Genomic DNA, 13,436 nt, shown 5'->3' with positions numbered 1-13,436 from the left:
AAGGTGTCAGTGGGGAAGCAATTTGGGACCAGTGACCACAATTCTATTAGTTGTTGTGGTTCTGTTCGCCGAGCTGGGAGTTTTTCTTTCAAACGTTTCGTCCCCTTTCTAGGTGACATCTTCAGTGCTTGGGAGCCTCCTGTGAAGCGCTTCTGTGCTGATTCCTCCGGCATTTATACTGGTTTGAATCTGCCGCTTCCGGTTGTCAGTAGCTGTCCACTGCAGTGGCCGGTATATAGGGTCTATGTCGATGTGTCTGTTGATTGAATTCGTGGATGAGTGCCATGCTTCTAGGAATTCCCTGGCTGTTCTCTGTTTGGCCTGTCCTATAATGGTGGTGTTATCCCAATCGAATTCATGTTGTTTGTCATCTGAGTGTACGGCTACTAAGGATAGCTGGTCGTGTCATTTCGTGGCCAGTTGGTGTTCATGGATGCGGGTTGTTAACTGTCTTCCTGTTTGTCCTATGTAGTGTTTTGTGCAGTCCTTGCACGGGATTTTGTAAACCACGTTGGTTTTGCTCATGCTGGGAATCGGGTCCTTTGTCCTGGTGAGTTGTTGTCTGAGAGTGGCTGTTGGTTTGTGTGCTGTTATGAGTCCTAGTGGTCGCAGCAGTCTGGCTGTCAGTTCAGAAATGCTCCTGATGTACACTCCCATACATCAGGAGCATTTCTGAACTGACAGCCAGACTGCTGCGACCACTAGGACTCATAACAGCACACAAACCAACAGCCACTCTCAGACAACAACTCACCAGGACAAAGGACCCGATTCCCAGCATGAGCAAAACCAACGTGGTTTACAAAATCCCGTGCAAGGACTGCACAAAACACTACATAGGACAAACAGGAAGACAGCTAACAACCCGCATCCATGAACACCAACTGGCCACGAAACGACACGAACAGCTATCCCTAGTAGCTGTACACTCAGATGACAAACAACATGAATTCGATTGGGATAACATCACCATTATAGGACAGGCCAACCAGAGAACAGCCAGGGAATACCTAGAAGCATGGCACTCATCCACGAATTCAATCAACAGACACATCGACATAGACCCTATATACCGGCCACTGCAGCGGACAGCTACTGACAACCGGAAGTGGCAGATTCAAACCAGTATAAATGCCGGAGGAATCAGCACAGAAGCGCTTCACAGGAGGCTCCCAAGCACTGAAGATGTCACCGAGAAAGGGGACGAAACGTTTGCAAGAAAAACTCCCAGCTCAGCGAACAGAACCACAACAACGAGCACCCGAGCTACAAATCTTCTCACAAACTTTGAACAATTCTATTAGTTTTAAAATACTGATGGAAAAGGATAGATCAAATCTAAAAGTTAAAGTTCTCAATTGGAGGAAGGCTAATTTTGATGGTATTAGGCAAGAACTTTCAAAAGTTGATTGGGGCAGATGTTCGGAGGTAAAGGGATGGCTAGAAAATGGGAAGCCTTCAAAACTGAGATAACAAGAGTTCAGAGACAGCATGTTCCTGTTGGGGTGAAAGGGAAGGTTAGTAGGTGTAGGGAATACTTGATGACTAGAGAAATTGAGAGTTTGGTCAAGAAAAAGAAGGAAGTATTTGTCAGGTTTAAACAGTAGTGATCGAGTGAATCCTTAGAAGAGTATAAAGGCAGTAGGAATATATTTAAGAGGGAAATCAGGAGGGCAAAAAGGGGACATAGCTTGACAAATAAGGTTAAGGAGAATCCAAAGGTTTTAACAAATATATTAAGGACAAAAGGGTAACTAGGGAGAGAACAAGGCCCCACAAAGACCAGGAAGGCTACCTTTGTGTGGAGCCACAGGAGATGGGGGAGATAATAAATGAGTATTTTCCATCATTGTTTATTTTGGAGAAGGAGGTTGGCACAACATCGTGGGCTGAAGGGCCTGTTCTGTGCTGTACTGTTCTATAGTTCTAAGACATAGAATGTGGGGAAATAGATGTTGACATCTTGAAAAATGTCCATATTACAATGGAGGATGTCTTAAAACGCATAAAGGTGGATAAATCCCCAGGACCTGATCAGGTGTACTCTAGAACTCTGTGGGAAGCTAGGGAAGTGACTGCTGGGCCTCTTACTGAGATATTTGTGTCATCAATAGTCACAGGTGAGATGCCTGAAGAATGGAGTTTGGTTAACATGGTGCCACTATTTAAGAAAGGTGGTAAGGATCTATCGACCGGTGAGCCTAATACCGGTGGTGGGTAATTTTTGGAGGGAATCCTGAGGGACAGGATTTACATATATTTGGAAAGGCAAGGACTGATTTAGGATTGTCAGCATGGCTTTGTTTGCAGGAAATCATGTCTCACTAACTTGATTTGAGTTTTTTGAAAAAGTAACAAAGAGGATTGCTGAGAGAAGAGCTGTAAGGTGTTTGACAAGGTTCCTTATAGTAGACTAGTTAGCAAAGTTAGATCTCCTGGAATACAGGGAGAACTAGCCAATATTCTTCGGAGGGTCGGTGAGGACTTGTTGGGCCAAATGGCCTGTTTCCACATTGTAGGGATTCTGTGATTCCATGATTTGAATAGAGAACTGGCTTGAAGGTAGAAAGTTAAAAATCACACAACACCAGGTTATAGTCCAACAGGTTTAATTGGAAGCACACTCTCTTTCGGAGTGTGGCTATCACCTGATGAAGGAGCGAAGCTCCGAAAGCTAGTGCTTCCAATTAAACCTGTTGGACTATAACCTGGTGTTGTGTGATTTTTAACTTTGTACACCCCAGTCCAACACCGGATCTCCAAATCTTGAAGGTAGAAGTCAGTGTTGGAGGGTTGCTTTTCAGACTTGAGGCATGATGAGTAAGTTTGCAGATGACACCAAAATTGGAGGTGTCATGCACAGCGATGAAGGTTACCTCAGACTACAATGGGGGTTTGATCAGATGGGCCAATGACTCGAGGAGTGGCAGATGGAGTTTAATTTAGATAAATGTGAGATGCTGCATGTTGAAAAGGTAAATCAGGGCAGGATTTATACACTTAATGGTAAGGTCCTGGAAAGTGTTGCTGAACAAGGAGACCTTGGAGTACAGGTTCATGGCTCCTTGAAAGTGGAGTCACAGATTGGATAGTGAAGAAGGTGTTTTGTATGTTTTCCTTTATTGGTCAGTGCATTAAATATAAGTGTTGGGAGGTCATGTTGTGGCAGTATAGGACATTGATTAGGCCCCTTTGGAATATTGTGTGCAATTCTGGTCTTGTTCCTATTAGGAGGATGTTGTGAAACCTGAAAGGATTCAGAAAAGATTGAAAAGGATACTACCAGGTTGGAGGATTTTGAGCTATTGGGAGAGGCTGAATATTAACTGTGTAAGTCCTGCCTGGTTTGTGTTAATCTTTAATTTATTTGAATTAAACTCCATCTGCCATTCCTCGGCCCACAGGCCCAGTTGATCAAGATCCCTTTGTACTCTTGACTGTCCACTGTACCACCCATTTTGGTGTCATCCTCAAATTACTTACCATGTCCCTTGTATTCTCATCCAAATTGTTTATATAAATGACGAACAACAGTGAGCCCAGTGCTGACCCTTGTGGCAAACTGCTGGTCACAGGCCTCCTTTTGGAACAACAACCTACAACCACCACCCTCTGTCTCTTGTTGTCAAGCCAATTTTCTATTCAAATACCTTGATCTGCCTTGATCCCAAGTTATCTAACCTTACCAGCCTTCCCTGCCGATCCTTTTGAAGTCCATGTAGACAATGCTTTGCCTTAATATTGGAGTTGATGGACTGGTCCACATTCAAGAACTCAGCCAACCTGGATGCCAGTGCTGTCACAGACGTGATCAGTAAGTGTATAGAGCACTGCTTACTAAATACGTTAGTCTCAGTGTTCCTGAACCAAAAACCATGGATGAACTGGGAGATCCACTTCCTATTCAAGCACAGCTCTGTGGCATTCAAGTCAGGTGACCTTGACCTATATAGTAAATCCAGATATGGCCTTCACAGAGCCATCAGGGACACCAAGAGACAATTCCAGACTAAACTAGAGTTGCAGACTAACTGCACAAACACACATCAATTGTGACAAGGCTTACATAATATTACAGGCTGCAAAGCAAAGTTGAGTAGAGTCACTGGCAACAATACCCCCCTCCCTGATGAGCTCATTGCATTCTGTTTAGATTAGATTAGATTACTTACAGTGTGAAAACAGGCCCTTCGGCCCAACAAGTCCACACCGACCCGCCGAAGCGCAACCCACCCAATACCCCTACATTTACCCCTTACCTAACACTAGGGCAATTTAGCATGGCCAATTCACCTGACCCGCACATCTTTGGACTGTGGGAGGAAACCGGAGCACCTGGAGGAAACTCACGCAGACACGGGGAAAACGTGCAAACTCCACACAGTCAGTTGCCTGAGTCGGGTATTGAACACGGGTCTCAGGCGCTGTGAGGCAGCAGTGCTAACCACTGTGCCACCGTGCCACCCATTCTGTACTTGTTTTCAGCAGAAGGTCAGTGAAATTATATCACCTGCCCTGATATCTTTGGGTGTAACTGTATCCCCAGTCACCACAGCTGTCAGATCAGCCTTCTTGAGAGTGAACCCACAGAAAGTGACTGGCACAGATTTAGTCCCTGGCTGTGCACCCATGTTCTGAGCTGATCAGCTGGCAGGAGTATTCGAGGACACCTTTGACCTCTCCTTATTCCAATATGGGGTTCTACCTACTTTGAGAAGACTACCATCATCACAGTGCCAAAGAAAAATACGACAGTGTGTCTTTGTGACTACTGCCTTGTGGCTCTGACAGCCATCATTATGAAGTGTTTCGCGCTGTCACTTTTTATAAATATAAACCTTAAGTTATCTTGGGACTGTGACTTGAAAGAAATTCTCAGATTTTACATATCAATCCATCAAAACCTGCATCCCTATTCTAAATGATTAAAGACTTAACGACAATCTAGGTTTGTTCAATACATTGCATCATAGAGTCCTTGAGTCATAGAGATGTACAGCACGGAAACAGACACCCTTTGGTCCAACCCGTCCGTGCCTACCTGATATCCTAGCTTAATCTATTCCACCTGCCAGCACCCAGCCCATAATCCTCCAAACCCTTCCTATTCATATACCCATCCAAATGCCTTTTAAATGTTGCAATTGTACCAGCCTCCACCACTTCATCTGGCAGCTCAGTCCATAGACGCACCACCCCCTGTGTGAAAAAGTTGCCCCTTGGGTCTCTTTTATATCTTTCCCCTCTCATCCTAAACCTATGCCCTCTAGTTATGAACTTCCCCATCCCAGGGATAAGACTTTGTCTATTTATCGTTGCCCCTCATGATTTTATAAACCTCTATAAGATCACCCCTCAGCCTTCGACCCTCCAGGGAAAACAGCCTTAGCCTATTCAGCCTCTCCCTCTAGCTCAAATCCTCTAACCCTGTCAACATCCTTGTAAATCTTTTCTGAAGAAGGGCTTATTCCCGAAACGTCGATTGTCCTGCTCCTTGGATGCTGCCTGACCTGTTGCGCTTTTCCAGCTCTGATCTCCAGCATCTGCAGTTCTTACTTTCTCCTAATCCTTTCTGAACCCTTTCAAGTTTCACAACACCCTTCTGAAAGGAAGGAGACCAATATTCCAAAAAGTGACCTAACCAATATCCTGTACAGCTGCACATGACCTCCCAGTTCGATGGCACATTGATCTTTTACTATAAATTCTGTGTCCTATAATCCTGCTCCACTAACCATCTGATGAAGAAGCATTGCTCTGAAAGCTACAGCTTCCAAGGAAACCAGTTGGACTATAACCTGGTGTTGTGTAATTTTTAACTTTGTCCAACCCAGTCCAACACCAGCATCTCCACATTGTACTTATGTAAGTTATGATTTGTCTGGTTAGTATGCAAAACGATAATTATCTCTGTATTCAGTACATGTCACAGTAGTAAATTAAATCTAATCTTGGTCACCTCTTCAAAAACCTCAGTCACTTTTGTGAGACAGGGTTTCCCACAAAGTCATGCTGATAATCCCTAATCAATCCTTGCCTTTCCAAATTTTTAGAATTCTGACAGATTTCCCTCCAACAACTTACCCACACCTGATGTTAGGCTTAATGATCAATAGTTCCTTGGCTTTTCCTTGTATCCTTTCTTAAGTAATGGCACAACAATAGCCAATTGCTAGTCTGCTGGCACCCCACCCATGACTGTTGATAAAACTATCTCAGCTAGGGGCCCCACAATTTGTTCTCTAGCTCCCCACAATGTCCTGAAATGCACTTGATCAAGTTCTGGGGATTTATCCGCCTTAATGCTTTATAAGACCTCCAGACTTCCTCTGCTGCAATGTGGACTGTATTTCCCTGAGTCCCCTAGCTTCCATGTCTTTCTCCAAGGTAAACAGTGACATGGGGCAGCACAGTGCATTAGCACCAAGAACTCAGGTTTGATTCCAGCTGTGGATGACTCCGTGTCTGTGTGGGCTTCTGCGTGGTGCTCCAGTTTCCTCCCACAGTCCAAAGATGTGCAGGGTGGGTAGATTGGCCACACTAAATTGTCTGTATTGATTCGGGATGTGCAGGATTGATGGATTAGCCATGGTGAATGCTTGGTTACAGGGATAACGTGGGACACTGGGTCTGACTGGGATGCTCTTTGGAGGGTCAGTATAGGATTTGATGGGCTGAATGGTCTGTTTTTGGATTTTCCTTTACCCTATCTGCCACAGCTATCTCATGTCTCCTTTTCACTCTTGATTTCCCTTTTCAGTGTACACCGCACGGTGGCTCAGTGGTTAGCTCTGCTGCCTCTCAGCATCTGGGACTTGGGTTTGGTTCCACCCACAGGCAACTGTGTGCAGTTTGCACATTCTCCCTGTGTCTGCGTGGGTTTCCTCCGAATGCTCTGGTTTCCGTCCACAACCCAAAGATATACAGGTCAGGTGAATTGTGTGGACCTGTTGGACCAAATAACCTGTTTCCACACTGTAGGGATTCTGTGATTCAATGATACATCCCTATACTCAAGGGATTCATTTGATCCCCGCTGTCTGTATCTGATATACGCTGACTCCTTTTTCTTGACCAGAGTCTCAATTTCTCTATTCATCCTGTATCCCTACTCCTGCCAGCCAAGGTGTTGATGGAGGGACATGTTGGCCCTGGGAGGCAATGCGCCATAATGGACTGTCGTTCATGGCCACAGAAATGACTGTCTATGCCCTTGACTAGAGAGTCGAGAATGTGGTGCTGGAAAAGCACAGCAGGTCAGGCAGCACTTGAGGAGCAGGAGAATTGACGTTTTGGGCATCAGCCCTTCATTGGAATGAGGCCTGTGGGCCAGGGGGTGAGAGATAAATGGGAGGGGGGGTGGGGCTGGAGGAAGGTAGCTGGGAATGTGATAGATAGATGAAGGTGAGGGAGAAGGTGATAGTTTGGAGGGGAGGGTGGAGCGGATAGATGGGAAAGTGATAGACAGGTCAGGAGGGAAGTGCCGAGTTGGAGGATTGAGACTAGGATAAGGTGGGGGGAGGGGAAATAAGGAAACTGGTGAAATCCACATTTATCCCCATGTGGTTGCAGGGTCCCAAAGCGGAATATGAGGCATTCTTCCTCTAGGCGTCGGGTGGTTGGCGTTTGGCGATGGAGAAGGTCCAAGACCTGCATGTCTTTGGTGGAGTGGGAGGGGAAGTTGAAGTGTAAAGCCACTGATGGGGTTGGTTGGTGCGGGTGTCCCAGAGATGTTCTCTGAAATGATCCGCAAGTTGGCATCCTGTCTCCCCGATGTACATGAGACCATATCGGGTGCAGTAGATGCAGTAGATGACATTGGTGGAGGTACAGGTAAATCTCTGTCAGACATGGAAGGATTCTTTGGGGCCTTGGACGGAGATGAGGGGGGAGGTGTGGGCAAAGACTTTGCACTTCCAGCGATGGCAGGAGAAGATGCTGGGTGTGGGGTATGGGCTGGTGGGGGGTGCAGATCTGACACTGGAGTCGCGGAGGAAATGGTCTCTCTGAAATGCTGATGGGGTGGAGAGAGAAATATATCCCCAGAGGTGGGGTCTGTTTGGAAGTGGCGGAGGATGGTGCAATGTATGCAGAGGTTGGTGGGGGTGGAAGGTGAGAACTGGGGGGGGGGGGGGGTCGGGTCTGTCCTCATTGCATTGGGAGGGGTGGGGTTCAAGGGAGGAGATTCTGGAAGTGGAGGAGATGCATCATCGACCACATGGGAGGGGAAATTGGGGTCTTTGAAGGAAGAGGCCATCTGGGATGTTCTGTGGTGGAATCGGTCATCCTGGAAGCAGATGCGATGGAGGCGGATGAATTGGGAATATGGGATGACATTTTTACAGGAAGCAGGGTGGGAGGAGGTGGAGTCTAGGTAGCTGTGGGAGTTGCTGGGTTTCTAATAGATGTCTGTGGTTGGTCGATCGCTGGAGATGGAGATGGAGATGTCCAGGAAGGGGAAGGAGGTGTCCGAGATGGTCCAGGTGAATTTGAGGTTGGGGTGGAAGGTGTTTGTGAATTTGATGAACTGTTCAATCTTCTCATGGGAGCATGAGGTGGGGCTGATGCAGTCATCGATGTAGCAGAGGCAAATGTCAGGAATGGTGCTGGTGTAGCTGCGGAAGATGGACTGTTCCAGGTACCTAACAAGGAGACAGGCATAACTGGAGCCCATGCGGGTGCCCATGGCTACTCCTTTGGTTCAGAGGAAGTGGTAGGATTGGAAGGAGAAGTTGTTGAGGGTGAAGGCCAGTTTAGCCAAGTGGATGAGGGTGTCGGTGGAAGGGTACTGGTTGGGATGGCGTGAGAGGAAGAAACGGAGGGCTTGGAGACCTTTGTCATGGCAGATGGATGTGTACAGGGACTGAATGTCCATGGTGAAGATGAGGTGTTGGGGGCCGGGAAAACAAAAGTCTTGGAGGAGGTAAAGGGTGGTGTCCTGAATGTAGGTGGAGAGTTCCTGGACCAAGGAGGTCAGGACATTGTCAAGGTAGGCAGAGATAAGTTCAGTGGGACAGGAGCAGGCTGAGACAATGGGTTGACTGGGGAAGTCAGGTTTGTGAATCTTCGGTCCGGGCTGTGCGCTTAGACCTACCAGCATCATTTTGACTGCAAAGCAATCCCTCTCAAAAATAACTGGAACAAGATACAACAGTGCCTCCCTCCCAAATTTCTGCAAACTCCCACACTGAGCCCGATTGCCAGCATTTTCACTCTTTGCCCCCCCCCCCCCCCCCCCCCCCCCCATCTCTCCTGACTCTGCTAATTCGTGTGTAGTCTCTCTTTACATGTGTTCAAATAACCATCCAATTATTGCCCTCTACATAATTTTAATTTCTACAGTTAACATTGACCCAAGATGCAAAGGCCTCTTCTGGTGCAGTGGTAGTTCCCTCTGGGCCAGGCAGCCTGGGTTCGAGCACCACTTATCCTGGAGATGTGTCATAACATGGCTGATTGAAGTACCTTGAAGCTGAGATTGATTGATTCAGAACTAAACACTTGATGAATCCAGAATGAGGAAGAAGTGATGAGATAGAGTTAAAAATCACATAACACCAGGTTATAGTCGAACAGGTTTATTTGGAAGCACTAGCTTTCAGAGCGCTGCTCCTCCATCAGTTAAGGAACAGTGCTCCAAAAGCTAGTGCTTCTAAATAAACCTGTTTGACTATAACCTGGTGTGTGATTTTTAACTTTCTAACACCAGCACCTCTACATCATGATGAGATGGAGGTAGTGTAAGCAACCACATGTTGACTTGGAGAAGTGGGGATTGTGCATTAGGGCCCTGCAGAGAGAATAGCCTGGAAAATTGAAAATGGAAGCAAAACCAATCTCCCAGATAAGTACTCCTTGGACCCAGAGCTACACAGATCCTGATGGTTCACTTTTCACCCGAGACTAAATACCACCCTCTTCACCTGGAACCTGATAACCCCTCTGCACTGCTGGGTCCAACACTTCCCTTTCCTCACTGGGATCTGACACCCCCACTCTGCCCCCAGGTGCTGAATTCCCTCCCTTGCCTCATAAACCAGAAAATGGAAAGTTGTTGCTTTATTGCTTAAAACAGTAGTGGTGTTTTTGTGTAACTTGCAGGTCAGGTAGGAATGTGTAGTGTACAATTTATCTGTACAAGAGCAGTGAAGTGGGTGCATTATGAAAGTCAGTAACACAAGTTGTTTTGAATTAAGGGCCAACTGCCTAGTAACAGCTTTCAGAAAGATGTAGCTACAGTTTGTTCCAGACCAGTGAGTGCAGTATAACAAGGGACATCCAGTCTGCAAATAGGGAATGTCTCTCTCTCTCTCTCTCTCTCTCTCTCTCTCTGTCTCTCTCTTCCCCCTCCCTCAGTCTGTGAGTGAAAAGACACTCAGTAAAGAATTCCAACACATGAAAAGAGTTAGGCCCACCTGACCACGTTCTGAATCAAAGATTGACCATTGCTTTGCTGATGACATGGTGCCATTATTGTTGAAGTCCAAAAAAACTGAGTGAATTAACTCGCCACCTTGTCATCTGGACTTTTGAAATCACTTCCTTGTCTATTTTTTTCCCAACTCATAATATTTGTATCACACCATCTATTTTGTGTATTTTATTTGTGCGTGTGCTTATTAGGGAGGGGGGTGTAGTTTTGGAGGGGTATTGTTTATATTTCAATAGTTAATTAGTAATCAATTTTTTTGGCTCTTTGTTTAAGAAGATGTTGTTTACAATAAGTAGTTACTTTCATATTAATGATGAATCCAGTGAGAATTACTTTTGTTCTTATTAGCAGTCTTTCAGGCAAATTGATCATCTTTTTAGTTTAATGGGGTAGTTAGACATTTGTGACACCTTGTGGAATAGTGTCACTTAATCATCCATAGACTATTCCTAATTAAGTCATGATTGGAAATGCAGCTTTAAATATATTGCTTGGCCATTGAAGGGTGACATCAGGCAACATTTTTTCACACGTTCAGAATGGGGACTCTTGCCCCTAAAGGGGGTGGATGTTGGCAGTAAATTAAAATTCATAAGCGTGAGGTTGACAAATTTTGTTTGGATAAAAGTGTTTCATTGGATATGGAACAAAGTGGTAGATAGAGCTCAGGTACAAATTATCCATTCCCTAATATAAAGGTGGGAAAGGCTTGAGGAACTGAATTGACTCCTTGTCCTTTTCTATACCCTGTAAAGCTTCTGTTTGCTTTTTGCAGAGAGAAACCCCTATTTACTGAAAGCAAAAAGCCATTTGTAAATTTCCAACTGCTTCTCTGAAACTTACTGTCCCACCTATTTTGCTATCAATTAAGATATCAAGTGGTTCTGGAAGAACTTTAAATCAGGAATCCCAATTAGAGAGTGTTGCTCCCATCCCAGCTAATTGCGCTAGTTATCACAGAAAGATAATCTTACACTTTAAGAGATGCAGCAGTTGTGAAGTTTGAAGTTTGACTAGTCAGTTGAACTCTTTGTACAATCAAACTAAGTCAGCTGTTCATTTTGATGTGTTAGAGCTTAGTTCTATGATAATGGAACCTAAAGTTGAGAATATTTTACATGGAAATAAATCATTGAGAAAACAAATCTACTGAATATATAGTTAAATTTCCATCCACGTGAAATCTGAAAAGCATACAATTAGTCATTTATGGCAGGGTTTCACGTGGTTTTTTTCCTGATCGATGTTTAGGTAGAGCTGGTTTAATCAAATTTCTTAAGAGTGAGAATGGGTAGTTTTGTCCTTCAGCTTGGAAAGTTAAGAAAAGTAAAAAGGTCTGTTAATAGTACTTTGGCTGCTGAAACACTGGCTCTTATAGAAGCAATAGATGTGGGGTTCTATTTTTAATTGAGATTCTGTACATTGTACACACTGAAGAAATATACCCATTGAATGTTCTACAGATAATAATTCATGATGGGATAATGCACATTTTATGACAAGTGTGGTTATCCATAGAAGTTATTGGGTTGAAACAATTGTTAGAGAGAAAGGAAATCTCTAAAATTAAATAGATGGGTGTAAGCCACCATGGTGCAATTGTTTGATGAGGAAAGATGCATGTTTTAAGAAATTGTTAAGGGTCCTATAGCAGGGATATATCACAATGTGATGCTTTGCACAGAATATGGAAGATTTTGATTCAGTTTGTTTGTTTCTTTTTACTGAGAGAGAAGGGAATCTGCTAATTGTACATTAGTTGTGTTTAACTGCATCCATTAGGGTGAGTTGATGAGGCAATAACTAGGGATTCTGTTGAGTGTTAGGAGATGTGTGCTCTAAATAACTGCTTGTACTTATACCCTTGTTCAATTAGTTTTGTGGAGTATTGACATATCTCAGCAAATACAAGATGATAGGTAAATTGGATTTGGTGCAAGTAAAGATATAGTTTAAATGACCTCCGATTTGTAAAGGTTAGAATGTAGGAGGCTGGTCTGATGTACATTGGAATGGTCAAGTTTTAAGGCATGAAAGACAGCAACACATGAATAGAGGGAAATGCAAAAGTAATGTTGAGATATATGTAGGAACTTTAGTGATAGCACAGATGTGGTTGAACACTCATCTCTGTGTTAAATATGACATCATGTTTGTGAAGAGTCTAGTTTAGTTTAAACAGTTGCTAAGGAAAGAGATGGTAACTATGAAATAGAGTTTAAAGTGAGGACCTTAGTCAATGGCTTTGGTCTTTCCAGTGTTTAGTTGGAAGAAATAACTTCCCATTCAACAATGGATGGTCAATGAGCAGTCTGATAATTTAGTAACAGTGGAGGAGTTGAGAGGTAATGATGTGGTTAAGCTGGGAACCTGTGAAAACTGACACTACTCCCAGGTGAAAGGAAAGAACCCTGCTTCCATCAGATATCTGTCTTGAGTGACATTGACATGTCTCTTTCCAGTGTGAACATGAGAAGTGTGAGCTTCTGTTGCTTGGTTCTGTTGCTTTCACTGGTATCTGTGTCCGATGTTTTAACTTAAGATGCTCACTGTTACAGGATGGGTTTAGAGAACCGTTGTGTGGAGGAGAGTCCGGAGGAGATAGAGAACAAGAGAAAGTTCTACTATCAGCTGCCAATTCCAACAGAGTGTATTCACTTCCTGGACCACTTGGATCAGTTGAAACACTGCGCAGCCCGTGTGTTACAGGTTAGCAGCTCTGTGTTTGTACTATCCTTGCTGTTAATGAACAAATCAAGGGAGATGTAGAAATGTTTTGGGAGTGTAACAGTGTCTGCTAATTTCACCCTCCTTTCCCAATTACTTTGATTTCTCATTCTTCCATTTAATCTGTTCTGTATTATCATCGCTGTGGGATATGCCATTGATAAAACAAAGGCGTTTCTTTTTTAAAACCGTTGTTGAATGTGGGCATCTCTGGATCAAAGGCCAATCTTTGGTCACCCATCCTTAATTGCCCTTGGACTGAGTAGTTGTTCCAGGC

The 13,436-nt window shown here is 44.3% G+C and overlaps 1 protein-coding gene across 13 annotated transcripts in view; it reads left to right on the top strand.

The window, feature by feature from the left end:
• exd3 (exonuclease 3'-5' domain containing 3) overlaps positions 1-13,436 on the top strand; it is a 390,852-nt gene that overhangs the window by 156,669 nt on the left and 220,747 nt on the right. For all 13 annotated transcript variants that reach the window (XM_060841203.1, XM_060841204.1, XM_060841205.1 and 10 more), the window contains one exon: positions 12,991-13,141. In XM_060841203.1, the coding sequence (XP_060697186.1) occupies positions 12,991-13,141 (151 nt within the window). The remainder of the gene's footprint in view (positions 1-12,990; positions 13,142-13,436) is intronic.

This window comes from Hemiscyllium ocellatum, chromosome 21 (assembly GCF_020745735.1).
Source record: "Hemiscyllium ocellatum isolate sHemOce1 chromosome 21, sHemOce1.pat.X.cur, whole genome shotgun sequence".
In the NCBI taxonomy this organism is placed as follows: Eukaryota; Metazoa; Chordata; class Chondrichthyes; order Orectolobiformes; family Hemiscylliidae; genus Hemiscyllium; species Hemiscyllium ocellatum.
Note: the sequence above shows the minus strand (reverse complement) of the source record. Positions and strands in the feature narration are given on the sequence as shown.